This window comes from Oreochromis niloticus, linkage group LG14 (genome assembly GCF_001858045.2).
Source record: "Oreochromis niloticus isolate F11D_XX linkage group LG14, O_niloticus_UMD_NMBU, whole genome shotgun sequence".
Classification (NCBI taxonomy): domain Eukaryota; kingdom Metazoa; phylum Chordata; class Actinopteri; order Cichliformes; family Cichlidae; genus Oreochromis; species Oreochromis niloticus.
The window spans coordinates 17,441,025-17,457,551 of NC_031979.2; the positions used below are offsets into that span (position 1 = coordinate 17,441,025).

Below are 16,527 nucleotides of genomic sequence, written 5' to 3' on the forward strand. Positions count from 1 at the left end.
AGTAGAAATGAGTAAATCAGAGACACAGTTCAAGATGAGCGATATGGAGACAAAGTCAGCGAGACAAGGCTGAGATGATTTGAACATGTGCAGAAGAGAGATACTGGATAAAGGATGCTGATGGAGTTGCTATGCAGGAGGAAAAGATGAGAGAGAAGATTCATTGATGTAGCGAAGGAGGACATGCAGAGGTTAGTGTGACAGAAGGATGTATAGGGATAGGGTGAAATGGAGGCAGTTGATCTACCATTGTGACACTTAAAGTAAACATCCAAGAGAACAAGGAGGACTTTATGATCAAACATATGCCAAACCTAATGCCATGGAAGAGACCATACCTTGTTTAACGGATGGGCAGTAAATGGCAGTGATGAGACCGACTATAAAAGATGAACATAGAGAAAATATGACTGAGGAAACCAATGTCCCTGTTTGACTTCAGGTCAAGTTTTTCTATGCTCTTTATTTCTACAGTCTGCAATTGCAGATACACAGAAAAACTAATAGGAAACAAACCCTGACAGGCTCTTGAATTTAGATTATGTTTGTATGAGTCATTTCCAGTCAGCCAGTCTGCCAAACTGGCTGTCTAATTGACGAAAGCAACGGACTCATTTTTTTTGTTTTGGTTTTCAGGCTTCTCGCTGCATTTTTTTCTCTGACTTTGTCTTTAACACTGCCCCTCTTTTTCTCAGTCAGTTTCCCCTTCTGTTTCGTTCCCTCCCCTGCTCTTCCATCTCTCCCCCATCATTTTTCAGTCTGTTTTTCTGTCGGATATTCCCTGCTGCCCCACAATCCATCAGTGTGAGTGTGACTGAATTGAACCGTTGACATTTCTAAAGTTGACAAATGTCCTACTAAAATAACACAGAATCATTCAGCCTTTCACCCACATGAGACCACTTTTTTTTCCCACTGTCACACATTTGCTTCTCCTCTCATACGAAAACCACTGTACACAACAGATTACACCTCTGAGGGTTCATTATGTGCATATTAGAAAAAGTGCTAACACAGTTGCTTTCTTGTGTAACAGTCATTATCCTCCTGATTACATTGGACCGGTGAAAGCGTTCACCCGTGTGAATTTGCTCACTAGCTCACCAGTGTAATGAGGTAGGTAATAATATGGCATATATTATTCTGATAAATCCCTACAAAACCAGCCATTTAAAACACATTCTCAGTCGCTGAAACGTTCAGGAGCTTTGAAGGGTAAGTAAATCATTTGTACAGTTCAAATTTTGCCACATCTAATAAGGATTTCATTTTTGTATTTATTATTTTATTAGTAGTAGTAGTAGTAGTAGTAGTATTAGTAGTAATATTGTAGTTATAGTAGATTAGTAGTAGTTTATTGGTTGCAAATTTTCTTATTTCAAAAATCTTAACATTTTTCATTGTTTCATGTTTGCAGACAATCCCCACAGTGCCACCAGACCAGACTGCTGTTAGGACCAAATGTAATATAACCGAGTACATTTACTCAAGTAATTTACGTATGTGTACTTTATTTAAATATTTCTAATACTACTTTCTGCTTTTACTTGAATCCTTACTCAAGTTTCTACATATTTTAAAGCTTTATTTTGTTATTCTTTTTCAAATTAACTTGCATTAAAGTAGCTCAAGCTATCAAGCATCCAATAATCCAATAAAATAACATGTACGATTCTGAAAACTGCCATCCTGAGTATGTTTCCCATACGTACTTTGAATATATTTTAGTTATGCTAACTTCTGTAGGTTTGTGACTTGTATATAAGTTAAATCTCTAAATACATTGGAAAACTATAAAAACTGTTATCCAACATGTATATAAAAGTATGGCCAGTGTTCCCCATGTGCTTTGTTCTTGGTCCCCACTCTGCCACAGCATTTAATAAATCCTAGAAACGCCTCATTTACACACATTTGGAGAAACAAGCAATAGTGACACTGAGAAAAGCGACACTGACAGTGGCACGGTGACATCTAGTGGTGAATGATGGTTTGACATGAGAGCAGCATAATTCATACAATCACAAATCGTCAAATGTGTAAAGCGCAGATTTTATGAAGTCCAGTGCTGCGTCAGATGTTTTACAACTTAAATGCTATGAGATGATATCACTTTGTATTATTATATTGATATTATCACAGGGCAGTAAACACTGAAAGCCTAAAGAAAGACTTATCTGTGCAAAGTCAGTGACATGTATGAAGGGTCTAAATAAGCATTTAAGCGCCCTTTATTATGAATGTAGTTCCATCAATAAAAAAAGAATACTTACAATACTCTACTTGCCAGATTATTATTGACATTACAATAAAAAATACACTGTATATGTTCAAATTTCTGGTCTGACCTTAACACACAGAGTAAGGTTTTGTTAGCCAGAAAAATAAATTGCAATCTTTCACACTCCTTGCCATGTATAAAGAGCTCTCTGTTTCAGCTTGATGGCAAATAATTCGCCAATCTGCCTCCTGGCCGGGCTTTTGGATTTCAGTCTCAACTCGTTAGCATGTTTGGCCCGAGAACCAGGATTTACAAATTCTTCTTGCATCGAATTGGCTCTTAAGCCAGGACACCTACGTCACCCAGAATCCCCAGGAGTGTCCATTACTCAAAACTATTCATACAACATAGATGTTCGGTAGAATGGGAAAATGATTTCGACATTGCTGAGAGTGAACAGCTGCAACCTTCTGCTGCGGGACGATGACAGATTTCCTTTCCTCTCTTTATCTCGCTCACTTCCTTTTGTGTTACTCTCTCTTCTCTAATTTTGTCAGTTTGATGTTGCTTTTCTTTCACTTCTCGCATTTGACTTGTTTTTCCTGACCCTGATTTCTAACTTTGGCCTTTTTCTCCCTCACTTTACTGCAATTTCTTACCCCTCTTTACACACACACACACAAACACACATTACTGTATATACACAATTACACATAAGGGAACCCGACTCTGAAAATACATCTCCAAGAATAATGGCTAAGGAATTTTATTAGGGCCCTTTCACATTTCATCTGGAAAAGAATTCTAACATGCTGTTCGCTAACATAGTGTGTGTAGCACTTGGTGTGTATGTATGTGAGTGTGGTTATTCTGTCCAAATGTCACCAGGAGAGTGGATATACAGAAAATATGCTCTAGAGCTGTCACTTGTGAGGAAATGTCACAGTCAGAAGTGTAATTTCTGTTATTTTAAGGCTTGAAAATTAGCATTTAGGGTGAGCTTCTCCCGTTGCAGAATTTTGCTCATGACAAGCTGCGGTGTCTCTAAACAACCAAAGAAATGTGGAAACCAACGGGTAGATGGAGAAGCGTGGAGATTGAATGACCTGTGGCATTCACTGGGGGAAAAAAAGAAAGAAAAAATTGGGAGGTTGTGTGCTCGAATGCACTCTCGAGTGAGAACACACATGAACTCACTATGCAAAAACCACCATATAGGGTATAAATTTGAGAGAATTTAACTCCTCCTCTTGCTTGTCTGTGTTTGTGAACACACATGTCAGTGTGCGAACATGCATGTGCGTGTACTCTCACTCTCTCTGTCTGCATGTACCGGTGTGTGTATGTGTGTGTTTTAGAGGAGCCACATCTGGAAACAATAGAGAAGGAGATGCTGTCACTTTCCCTTTACCTCAGGCTTTCGAGTGTGTTCTTAAAGAAACACTCAGTTCACTCACAGTAAATTACAGGAAGGCAATCTGAGCTTCAGACTTAGATATTTGGACTCTCTCGCTTGCCGACGCACACGCACACACATTTGCTCTCGGGCACATACACACACTCATTCAGACAGTCTAACATGCCCAGAATTAATCAGTTTCTCCAGATGTAATTTTACCCCTGCACCAGTAAATTGCAGCCTTGCTTGTATTAAGTGTAATTGTAAAGCCAAATTACAGCTAATTTTGAAGTGAGAGTCAGTGTGTGCTTCTGCAAATATTCCTGTGTGTGCTGTAAACGTGTGCGTGTGTTGGAGGGGTTGAAAGTTCATAGCTGATAAGATGTGATTGATGGTAAAGTCGTGTTTACACAGCATAATCACCATGTTTACACTGTGGATTCAAATGGAATTTAGTGGATATAAAGCATTACGTATCCTAACCCGGAGTGAACGTTAAAAAGAAACGCAAACTCGATAAAAGACCTAATAGGGTTGTGTGCCGGCAAATAATTGAGCAAATTGTAAATGCACTTGTGTCTGAAAGACCATTAAAATTTAATTTGCCTCATTAGACAAGAGGTGGCAGCATTGTTCAACCCAGTAAGTAAACACATCCCAGAGGACGTGCAAGGATGTTACACTGCATGGGCCAAAAGCAAAACAATAAAGCAGTCATCCATGGGTTCACTCATTCACACTACTTTTTAGTGGCCTTTATGAGTCATGGATTGTCTGTTTGTTTATACAAAACTACAATTTTATGTGATAACAATCGTACATTTTGAATGTCTTACCATTACAATAGTATGCTCACTAATTGCACTTTATGACCAAACTCTACTCTTCTGTACATAATACTTTTTTTAATCATTTACCTATTTTATTTGTCTGTTGACATCCGATTCACAACAGACAGGAAAGCATTTTTCTGTCACCTCAAATATAAAATTCTGCTTTGGCTATTTGAGTGATGACGATTTGAAAATAGGAAATATTTACCGTTTTACTTCTTTAGTCACATTTGTCTGTAATTTAAGTATCTTTGTGTTCAGGTAAAGGTTTACCTTTAAGCTTTAACGAAACTGGAGGGCAATTTTCATTTTTTCTCCCGATGTACAACGAAAAATGTCACTACAATGAAATCAACACTCATCAAAGTCAGAGGCACACATATAACCCCGTCAGCATGTCAGAAAACAATTTTTTTATTCTTCTGATACAAAACTGTTTTAAATAACAAACACATTTTAAAATTTGTTGTCATTTTACAAGGATAAATTAGCAATTTCATTATAAAACATTGACGATGTTGACTTTTCTACACAGGGGTCAGTCCAGACCTTAAAGGCTGCGATCAGTGCTGGTGAACTGACTTCGGCAGTCATTCATATCTGGGTTTCTGGCAAACATTTAACAAATCGGTATAATCAGTGGTTCTCAATCTTTATTAAGCTTGACACATACGCACTGGGTTTCAAGGCACATTCTGTGATTGTTTGGAAATGTTACCTGAAGCTCAGTGTGGTCATAGGGGAGACGGCCAAAACATTAGCAGGGAAACTACATTAGCTCAGAGGGGAGGTGGTCAGAGGTTAATTTAATTCACTTTGAGTGAATGTAATGTTTGTTTGACTTTGGAAATGTAATAAATGTGCCAGGCTACGCTGGTTTAAGAAACACTTTCTTGAGGGGGTTCTAGGTTTCACTACAACCATTAAAAGTTGTCTCTTAATGTTAAAAAAAGGCTCATATTTAACATATTTTGGGGCAGCTGAATCCCCACAATGATTTTCTGTCCAATTCCAAACATTAAGCCAAAAACAGGGGTACATGTGAGGCACTACTAAGTTACAGAGGACACACAGGAAGACAAAGCTCCAGGCCTGATACATTTCAACTGTTTGAAACAGACATTTCCTTATTCTTCTCAAATATGGAAGGCAAAATGTGACAGACATCACATACACTACAGATATAAAGACTCGCAGAAATGCAAGAACGTTGCTGGAAAGATTGTCATGCAAATATACGGGACACAGGAGAAATTTCAGAATTTGGTAAATACAGCTCCAATCCAGTTTGAGAGACAATAACTTGTTTGAGTCATCCATGAAAATGTGAAATAAAATGCGCAACAGTCTCTTCCTATGAGGGTTTGATTGTCTGGGAAATTAGCCTTATATAAAACAGACTGGGCAGTGAGAGAGAGAGAGAGAGAGAGAGAGAGAGAGAGAGAGAGAGAGAGGGAGAGAGAGAGAGAGAGAGAGAGAGATAATGTGACATTTATAGAGAAAGAAAATATACACACCAACAGACCAGAAAAGAAAAGCACACAAAAGAAGATGTTTGATTCCTGATACTGACCAAAATATAGTCATAGGTGAGCTAATGAATAAGATTTGTGGAAAGAGAACCATGTACTTCATGTACAAAGGTTTTGGACACTTTAGATGTTCAGATGAATAGTAATGTTAAAATATCATGTCAGGCATTTACTGGTCCTACATTCAATCTGCAGCCTCTCATCAGTGGCTAAAAGAATTGCTCTGACCTCCACATATCTGAGCCATTCAGGGATAATGTGATTAAACAGGAGGAATAAAAAAATTTAAATCAATCTAAGGACTCAGGTATGACATGTATCTTCATGCAGCATATACTGGGCGTAACTATAGTTATGACAACTGGTGCTCTTTTAGCCCACAAATATGCCCCTTTGGAGCCCATGTGGGGTCACTGTGGACCCGTAGAACCCACAAGGAGGTCAGTGCAGGTTTTTTGTAGGTACGCCAACTATAGCTTGCCCACAAAAAACCCACATGGGGATTAAAAAGGGCAAATCTGCTATGGGCCCAATATAAGCTAGCCATCATGGGCTACACCTGGGTTATTTTCTGGTAAGCCATCGCTGGGATACCCACAGAATTCCCTTTTTTGGGACCCAAAGGGGCAAATGTCCTATTGGCCCCACATGGGCTTACTTACATTTAGCCCACATTGGGGGGGTTTTGTGTGCTTAGTGGGCCACAGGGGGAAAAACTGCTGTGGGCCCTGTGTGGGCACACCCACATAGGGCCCGTGGAATAAGCGTGGGCTGCTCTGCCCACACAGTTTACCCACACATACAGTCGCAATTCACCCACTGTGGGTCCACACCTAATACAGACCGCTTGTCTTCACTTTACTTTTATTGCCAAACATTTTGACAGTGATATCTGTGTGAGCACATGCATGTCTCTGTGACGGCCCTTTGCTGTTGCGTAATGTGTATTCTGGCAAGTGATTGTCTAATAACCTCAAATTCTTTAACCGTTACCCTGCCATAGAGACAATATTTGGGTAAGGACAGAGGAAATAATTTAATTTCCTGAATTTCATGGCGACTCAAGAGCATATACGGTACAGGATTTCCAGGAAAACCATACACATCACTGGAAGTTAGCCGAGCTCCTCGTAGAAAAGCACAAATTCCTTCATTTCCCAGGACATCTTAGCACTTACAAATTTATGGGGCAATAAAAGTCACAGCTGGTATTACCAGGATTCATTGTGGTGTGACGACTACCTCAGAATGTTTTTTTTCTTTGCACCTACATCTGACCAAACTCCCCATCAATGAGGCTGTGCATATAAATGTGTTGTATAGTGATTCACTTTCAGTCTTACCAATGCTTTCCCAACCCTTCACATATTATATCTCTATAGTGCATAAAACAGCTTAGAGCTGGTTTCCCAAAAATTCTGAGAATAACATTAACTGTTCTCTTGAACTGAAAAAAGTATAGTTCCCCAAAAAAGCAGAAAAATATAACCAAACTGTGGCTATAAGGCAGTGTATCAGATTCTCAGTACACTTTGTCTGATACGTTCAATGTGGAGGGGGTTTTAAAGGTATCAGGTGCTTCTGGGAAACTTCAGCCCACACCTATATGATACCTGCTCCAGTGTAAAATTTAAAACTTGAAGGAGACCCTAAAAGGACACAATGGCGTTAGGGTTATTTGTATTCAGCAGGTTCAGTCTCTTCTGCTGAGGCTCTGGAGAAAAGAGAGACAGAGAGGTAGACGTGGTGCTGTACAGCTTATTGGTGTCCGGTCTGCATGTTGATGCTTTAGTTCTGCCTTTTCCATCTCTCTTTTTCCTTAATTTGTTTTGCTTTCTCCACCTCTCTGAGCAAAGGAAGTCTATCAAGGTAGAGAGGCTATTGTTGCTACTAATGTATGACTCTCATCTTGTCTCCTTCATAGAGGCACATGGTCAAGGACTGTCTTTACTTTGATGATGCAATTACATCCAGAGGCTGTTTTGGTGATATTCCTGCAACGTTCCTGTGCCACATTTGCAATCTCCGTCTTATCTATTGATTCTCTGACCTCCTTCATTCGTCAGAGTGAGTTTCTGTACATGAGAGAGAAACAAGCAGAACTCCATTCCTGTCCATTCTCTCCTTCTTTCTCCTCAGACCACCGTCTCATTGCCTTTCCCTGGTTTGATCCAGCTCTCGCCCGGTGCCCTCTTGCCACCTCGGCTCGCTCTGCTGTCCCTGAGCAGCCGCGCAGAGCAGCGCTGCCAGGTGTGGAGGGTTTTTGCTGACCAGATCCACATGCCCGACGTGATGCCCACAAGCAGTGACATGAAGATTCGAAGCATCTCTGATGCCACATATGAGTCCTGGGTGCTGGCCCTGAACTCCCCCCAGTTAGAGAGTTGGTAAAGATAACAGCCAATAACGGTGGAGGCTGGAACGGTGTAAAGAACAGAAAACACTCCAATCTTCACCATTAAACGTTCCAGCTTGTCTGTTTTGGCACCGTCCTTCTGCAGATTGGAGCGAATCTTGAAAAGAGCCACAAGGCCAGCGCAGATGAACAGAGTGCCTGAGGAGGAGGGAGGAGAGGAGAGGGGGGCACATGTGAGGACCACCAGTTTGAAAATTGTAATGAGAAACTGAGTATGTTACAGAAATGCTGAGGAAGAAAAACAAAGTAGAAAATAAGGAAACCCAATATAAGCAGATGAATGAATACCAATATTATGCTTTAATTACCTATAAGCAGGTACGTGGCCAGTGGTGCAACCACAAAGCCTGTGAGTGCTTCCTGCTGCTGGTTGCCAACATAGCAGAGCCCAGTCAGGTCATCTGCATCCACCAGTCTCATGATGAGGATAACAATGGTTTTAACTGCTGGAATGGCCCATGCAGCTATGTGGAAATAGGAGCTGTGCATTTCTATAGCCTCATGGCCCCACTTTAGTCCTGCAGCCAAGAACCAGGTGAGGGTCAGGATTACCCACCTGGAAGAGAGAGCAGACAAAGGAGCAATATAAGCAACACATTTTTCTCATGGGTACACTTATCAGATTATATTTTTCTTTTTATAGTGAAAAGAAAACATCTGTTTCTAGAAACTAAGATACTTAGGAAAACCATAGGCTACTGATTACTGTTGGAACAACACATAATTTTCCATTTATGTAACTTTTTCATAACCAATCAGGTGGACATGGCCAGTCGTCAATTATAATTAAGTTATCCTGACACCAGCTAGCCGTGAGTTGCATAATAGAGGGTTATGATAATATTTTAGGAGAGAGTGAAGTCCTTGGTCTCTTGCTTTTCCAAATAGGGAAGAGTGTAGGCAAACAGGAAAGCAAGGCCCAAGCGAAAAGGAAGAAAAACAGCTGTAACAGCAGTGTTTCCAGTGCAGGACATATTTAAGAAGTGTCACTTTTACCTTTGCATGTGTCGGAAATGAACCCAAATGGTACATGGGTTATGAGACAGGGCAGTAAGACTTTAAGGAAAACAGGATGCAAGTCTCATATTCCAATTGTTCTAGCAAAAACAATTCCCAGCTGCTGATGACAATGATTAAACTGGGGCAAAGAGATGAAGGATTTATACAGCAAAAAGTCTGCAAGTCCGTGTTTATTTGCACTAACCAGAGAGAGGACGCCATGCCAAAGAAATAAAGGAGGAGGAAGACTATGGAACAGCCGGTGCTCTTTAATCCTTCTTGTACCAGAATTGGCACTGCTGCAGCATCCAGATCGCAGGAAACACGTTCCCTCCCAAGAGTCAGTCGTACCTGTTAAATGACATAAAAGAACAGAAAGGGAAAAGAGGTGAGGCTGAATTAATCCCAGAAGAAGGCAGAAAGAGGACGGATTGTCTTTCTTTCTAAATGCAGAGAGGCAGAGCTGGAGATTACTGAATTATCTGAATGCAGTGATGAATCAAAAAGTGCTTTTAGTATTTAATCACTGATGTAACATTTTGAAAACTCAAAAACAAACTGTACTCTTGTTGGATTATGTTCAACTGCTGGCGCTGTTACTCTACAACATTTTTATAAAATATGAAAAATAATCGATATGCAAAAACTATTCCATAAGGTGCTCATCTGATTATTTTTGATGAAATAGCTTTATTACTTCTTAACAAGAACAAGACAAGTGAAATTAAATAGATTGAAATAATACTAAACCTCCTGCTTACCAGGTAGGCTACGCTGTACAGGTTACAGCACATGGAGAGAAAGATGATGGGCCTTTCTGGGTAGGAGAAACGCTGAGAATCCAAGAGAAAGGTCAAGACTGTCAGAGTGGTTGAGAGGAAGCACAGCACAGCCCACACCGCCATCCACGCATCCGTGAACACTTTGGCCCCTCGCCTGTAGAGCCCGCTGTCATAGCCGCACTGGAGCGTACAGCTTTCAGTCTGTTTAAGCCAAGTATATTGGTCAGGTGCAGATCCCAGGGCGTGACACTCCTCTTGGTGGGGAGGATGGCGGACGGGCTGGTATGGAGGGTCTTCATCCCCTGGACCCTCCATACACATGTGGTTGTGGTCGTTTTGAGGTGGGAAGAGGCTGCAATTGAGCTCCTGGGCAGAAAATATAATGGGTAATGTCAGTAATGGATTTAAACGTTTCTTGGTTTTCCACATTGCTAAACTACATCCTGAACTCATATTTTTTTAAGACATGCGTGATGTCTTTGGTGATACGACTCACCTCAGGCCATATGAAGCCAAACTCGTGGAGCACGGGGAGGCATTTTTTCTTGACCGACAGACACATGCTGCCACATGGACCAATAGGGATGGGAACCTTGTCTGTGCACATTGGCACATAAACTGAGCACAAGAAGAACTGTTGGAAAGTGGAGATAAAGAAATACATGTTTAACATGTGATCCTTTGCAAATGTAATCAAGTTTGGCAAACTATGCATTCTGTGATGAGATTTAAAGTCATGGAGCAAAGAGTGACTGCAAAGTAACTTTTGGGAGGAAAAACATTGTCACATGAACAATATATTAGTCTAATACTAATATACCGGCATATTTGCGCTTCTCTTTGGGAAGATTGTTCACAATACTCTCATCGATGTCTGCAGTTGTGTCAGGGAACCACAGCCGAGTAGGTGCAGGGTCAAGTTGTGTCTAATTTGTCAAACACATTGCCGGAAGTTCAGAAACAATGGCCACTCATCATTTTCCTGTTCAGCATAACTCTAACATAAGGTATGGGCAGAAAAATGAAGGACAACCAACATAAAGCTTCTTACTTAAGGTGTTGGTCCATTGCATGGCTGTCAGAAGTGCTTCAATAAGCCTTGCCACTGATTCTTTAAGTGTAGGCATGAACACTACTCTTCTAAAGGATTTTCACCCATTGGTTGTTTTTAATGATGCTAGTGGGGAATGCTGTCTAAAACATCTGTCCAGAATCTCCACAGATGTTCACCTGGGTTGGCACCAAGTGACTCTAAACCCACAGTATATTATTCAAATCATTTTCACACTAATCAAATTATTCATTTACCCTTTGTTCCCTTGAAAAAGCCAATACTATCAAGATAGAAGTGTTTCATCATAATATAAAGGGGATCCCTCGGAACAACTCTGAGTTGGAGTGACCCTTCCCTCCAAGGCCCTCTGGCATGCCACACTTCAGAAGCAGGACAAAAGCTAATGCTCCACACCCAACAACAGTTAATAATTTATGAAATGAATACAAGTTTAACTTTAGTGAAATAAAAGCCAGCATGATATCATCTGTAAATGCTTGTTTATTTTCAACCACAATAATCATTATCATTCAACTTGGCCCTTTCATAGTCCAGCTCAAGTGAGCCTCTTTGGGGTCCGCCCGACAGTTCGAGAACCACAGCTCAAAAGGGGACAAGTGGACGCTAATGATGCCAGCAGCACTCCTCCCATTGAATTCTCAAAGCAGTGAACTCTAAAGGGCTTTTTCATCCTCTGTGCAGTATAAGGAATATATATGAATATGTATATATGAATATCAGAAGTTTTTGCCCATTAAAAACTGGTACTGGTACTAAGCTCCAATTCCAGTTCATCTAGAGCAAGTGAAAGCAACAGTATACTTAAGCCAGTTTCAATTAAACACTGAAATTGCAATAGGAGAGCAACAGTTATCCAATCTTATGTCATACTTTTTAGACTTGTGTTTCACAGTTTGATTGAAGTGAATCAAAGGTAAATTGTGTCATTTGTGTGGTGTATTTTAAAGGAGTGAAAACAGTGCTGTGAGTGTAATGCCGGCCCTGTAGGCTTTCTGTATATTACAACTGGATTACAGCTGCTAACTGTACAGTACTCCCACATGTGGCTCCTCCAGCTACTTGCATATACATCTCGCTATCCTGCTGCTTTTTCTGCTCCGACTTTCATTACATTGCATCACCTCTTCTATTAGCGGCTCTCTATTTTCACCTCTAATAAGGAATGCCACATCTTGAGTCAAGACAGAGAGAGTCAACACTAACCTGCTCCAAGGTTACGCATACAAATCCGTACCATCAAAAACAATCTGTGGTCATTACAGCAGTGAGGGCATGTGCCGTGTAATGCTGCATGATCCCCCTGATCTAAGCCTGGTTTTTATTCTGTCCCATGGCAATAGTTTTGAAATAGATATCTAAGTCAGTGTTATAAAGATAGTGAACAGTCTGGAGTCACATTTGACTGCGTGCAGACATTCTAGCAGCAGTGAGGGAAGAAATACTCTGGGGTTACAGAGGGTAGCAATTTTAAGTGATTTCATGCATTTATAGTGAAATCTGTTTGAAGCCAGAGTGTAAAATTGTACCAGGCTCATGATATGAAAACACACAGAAGCAGAAAGTGCATTTCACTCAGCTACCATGAGATAACGGAAACAAGCTCTAGGCACTTGGAGTGGTTAAAAAAATGTGCTGGAGTAAAAGGTTTGATGCTGTTTTTCCATTTGAAAAATATCAAAATATGTATTGGGCCACAGCAGGAACTACATGTTACAGAAGTGCAGCCTTGATCCAGTTATAAACAAATCGCAGCTTGAAATCGGCCCTTGAACGGAGCCCAAATGAAACATGAATCCAACAAGGGTGTCAAGGTTGGGAAATAAATAATCAGGGAAATGTTATACAACTCTTAGTGTCTGTGAGAATTTACTGGTGGGGAAAGGTTAAAACTGTTGCCTCTGTGCACTGAAGCATGTTTGAGATATAAACAAATTTAATATACATTAAATGACTGAGCTACTGTTCTGCTACACATCTACAAGCAGATAATGTTGACTTGTCTTCTGATAATGAATCAGCGACTTGTTACCGCGGCAATATCAAAATCACTAATCCGAGTCTAAGAAAACGTCCTTTAAACTCTCAGCTTATTACACTGTTCCCTGATCGGCATCTGGGTTATCATGTAGTTTCACTGGTCTGGCCCAAAGTGGCCTTTATGTGGCCAACAATGTAAAATGAGTTTGACATCCCTGTTATAGAGTTTCTCACCAAAAACAGAGAATGTATGTTCCTGAAATTTATTGAAGACCTGCCATCCTGAATAATTGTGACTTGATAAAATGCAATCAACCCAAATGTTGTAATATTGTCTTGGTTTGAGTTACTAAAGCATTCAAAGAAGTTCATAAGACATACAACACATGTTATACTTCAAATAATTCTCACGGTGAGCTCTGCATACTCAAGCTGTGACAGTAACCTCACATATTCTGGGTGTTTTCCCTGACTGTTGGTAACCTGAGTCCTGTCACTTCACTGCGAAAAGCTACTCCGGTTACTACTCAGGAAGCCTCCCATTAGAGCAAATGTTAAATGATACGGTTCCTCTTTCCCCTTTCTCCCTCTTTAGCATCTGTGTGTGTGTGTGTGTGTGTGTGTGTGTGTGTGTGAGAGAGAGAGAGAGAGAAACTGGGTTGTCAGCTAAACTTACTGGACAATTTACAACTGGAGGAGGACAGTTTGGCTTCATGCTGCAGTTGCTTCTTGATCTGTGTGGTCATCTAGCACACACTGTATGCTTCTTAAGCAGTGTATTAATTTAACATGCCAAAATATTTTTTTACCCCTATTTCCCAACAGCTGCACACAGCAATAAGTCACTCTAACGCTGTAATAAAATCACATGCCACTCCAGGCAGGGCAGTGGACTTAAAATAAGGACTGAGGGGGGGAAAAAGCACTTGGAAAGGTGTGGGCTTGATTTCATGTCAGTGTGCGAGGATGTCTAGACGATCTGGACATGCTTGCATGCCTTTGAAACTGGGCGTCTCTAAATAAAGGGAATAAAAGCAAATTATAGAAAAATGTAAACACCACTTGTCCACACTGAAACTTGCCATCTCTAAAAGAAATCTCTGATGTGCCACCAGCTGCTCCAATAATAGAAAATGAAATGTCACATAATTGGACCAATCTTTTTCTTTTTTCCTTACATGGTGCAGGAGTCAAACAAGCAGCATTTGTTTTATGACACTGAGGGCATCATTGTTAACAAGACAGTGCAGTATATAGCACTGAAGACTCAGCTGTTGCTGTGAGGGGCATGAACTCAGAATGTCAACAGACAGAGGGGGCATTTTCAATGAATTTAGCATGACAGCCTGGCACAACAGGAAAGGGAGGAAGGCACGGAGCCCCCCGCTCCCGCCCGCTCCTCTTGACTCCGTGGGAATCAACTCATGTTATGGCCCTCATTATCACCGGGGCCATCAGTCTGATCAGTTCGCGGTGCTGCAGCTCTGTCATGCGCTTTGAGACAAACACACTGCTCCTCTCTCTTTGACGCACGCAAATAAATATAGCAGAGATTCCAGACTGAGCCATGCTTTTTTTTAGACCAGGCTTGTTCCTAAATTTGTGCACGTTAATGGTGTATTATTATCATCATTATTATTATTATATTTGCATGGTGGTTATTCTACTCTGTTGTGATGCCTTGACATCAGTCGCTACGATTCGCATGGGTCCACTACCTTGAGTTGACTTGAGCAGCCGTACTGAATGAGCGGCGTGAACGTGGTCAGTTGCAGCTCTGCGTCCGACTGCAGCACGTTGCCGACCAAGTTGGGCATCTTGGTGACGTTGTAACCGAGACCCTGGCACATGCTGATCCGGATCGGGTCGCAGGTCATCTCCTCCACCTCATCGCCAAAAGCCCTGACCAAGCAGAGCGGAGCGACCAATCCGGATAAGAGAAGCACTGCTGACCCCGTGAGCGACACCATCATCCCGGGCATGGTCACCCTGATATTGAGCGGCTGCCCCTCTGTAAATGTTGCCACAGTTATTATCTCGTCAAACACAGTCGGGTTAAGTCGCCCTGGAACCTACAGCGGCGTTTGTAGTCCAGCTGGAGCGGAGTGCGTGTTCGTCCGTGCGCTCTGGGAGCTACACAATCCCACTCTGAGCCATTCAATAAATTCAAATATCCTGAACGCAGAAGTGGATCATTGCGATATCAAAAGCGCGTGTTTTCAATTAAAAGAACGTGCGCACTTGCAGTTTGAGAAACAAACAAACAAAACTGCATCTTGATAAATCCTCAAGTCCTTCTTATGACGTCTCCCGTCAGTAACTCCGTGTGGGAAAGCGCAGCGGACCGACAAAACATACAGCGGGACTGATTTTGTGCCTACTGCTTCCAAGCGTCCAGCATTAAACTTTATTGTGTCTGTGAAGGGAGACTATTTTCCTCGTCCAGAGAAAAGCCGACCAATCCAAGCACGGGAGTTGGGTTTCCCTGACCAACCCCTGGCCAGGTGGGCGGGATTCGAGAGAAAAATAGAAGAGCGAGCTTCATCCACTCCCCTCTCCCCTTTATACTCTCTCCCCCCTCTCGCTCTTTCCTTTCCTTCAGCATTTTGCCTTCTCCCGTCTCATTTCCTTTTCATGCTTTTCTTTTCTTTTCTTTTCTCATTCTTCTCACTGTGTTTCCTCTCCTTTCCCCCTGAAAAGAAAATGAGAAGCATTCCCTAGCTAATTCTGACAATATCCAGAACATGTATTTTGACCGGATGATGTGGTCTACATATAATTTTATTGGCTGTATTTTTAGAAAATATGCATCTGAAAAGTAGATTTAGAGTGTGCATGTGTGTGTGTGTGTGTTTGTGTGTTTTATATTTAAAGTCCTTAATTGTCTTTTAAGGGCATCTGGAACGCCACCACAGGTTCCACTCCCCTGCTCTAAAGGCCTGTCAGCTCTAAGTGCTCATGACATTGTAATTGAAAATAGGGCCTTAAGTGATGCTGAAGCATTGGAAATCTGTTTTGCATTGCAGTGAATGCACATACTGGACAGGTTTTGTTTGCAAGTGGCACCCAGGGAGAAGGTTTTTTTTTTTTTTTTTTTTTTTTTTTTACAGCATGACACTAGCGGTGAATAGTGTTGCTTTGGCTTTTCTGTGTTGTTAAGTGGCCTTGGGTGAGAAAGGGCTTGGATATGCTTGCAAATATTTTGGGAGAAGGGATGCTTCATGTGTGTGTTCTTCAAAGTAACATGCAGAATTATGACAGCTTAAAGAATCTCCCAGATGTAATCAAACTCA

At 41.3% G+C, this 16,527-nt stretch overlaps 1 protein-coding gene across 1 annotated transcript; it reads right to left on the minus strand.

Annotated features, from left to right (window-relative positions):
- Nucleotides 1–4,851: 4,851 nt before the first annotated feature.
- On the minus strand, nt 4,852–15,673 carry fzd4 (frizzled class receptor 4). The gene is made up of 6 exons (XM_003441647.4): nt 14,953–15,673; nt 10,679–10,816; nt 10,162–10,548; nt 9,606–9,751; nt 8,710–8,957; nt 4,852–8,539 (listed from the first exon to the last, which is right to left on the minus strand). The coding sequence occupies exons 1-6, from the start codon at nt 15,214–15,216 to the stop codon at nt 8,121–8,123; spliced, it is 1,602 nt and encodes a 533-aa protein (XP_003441695.1). The 5' UTR covers nt 15,217–15,673; the 3' UTR covers nt 4,852–8,120.
- Between the last annotated feature and the right edge of the window lie 854 nt (nt 15,674–16,527).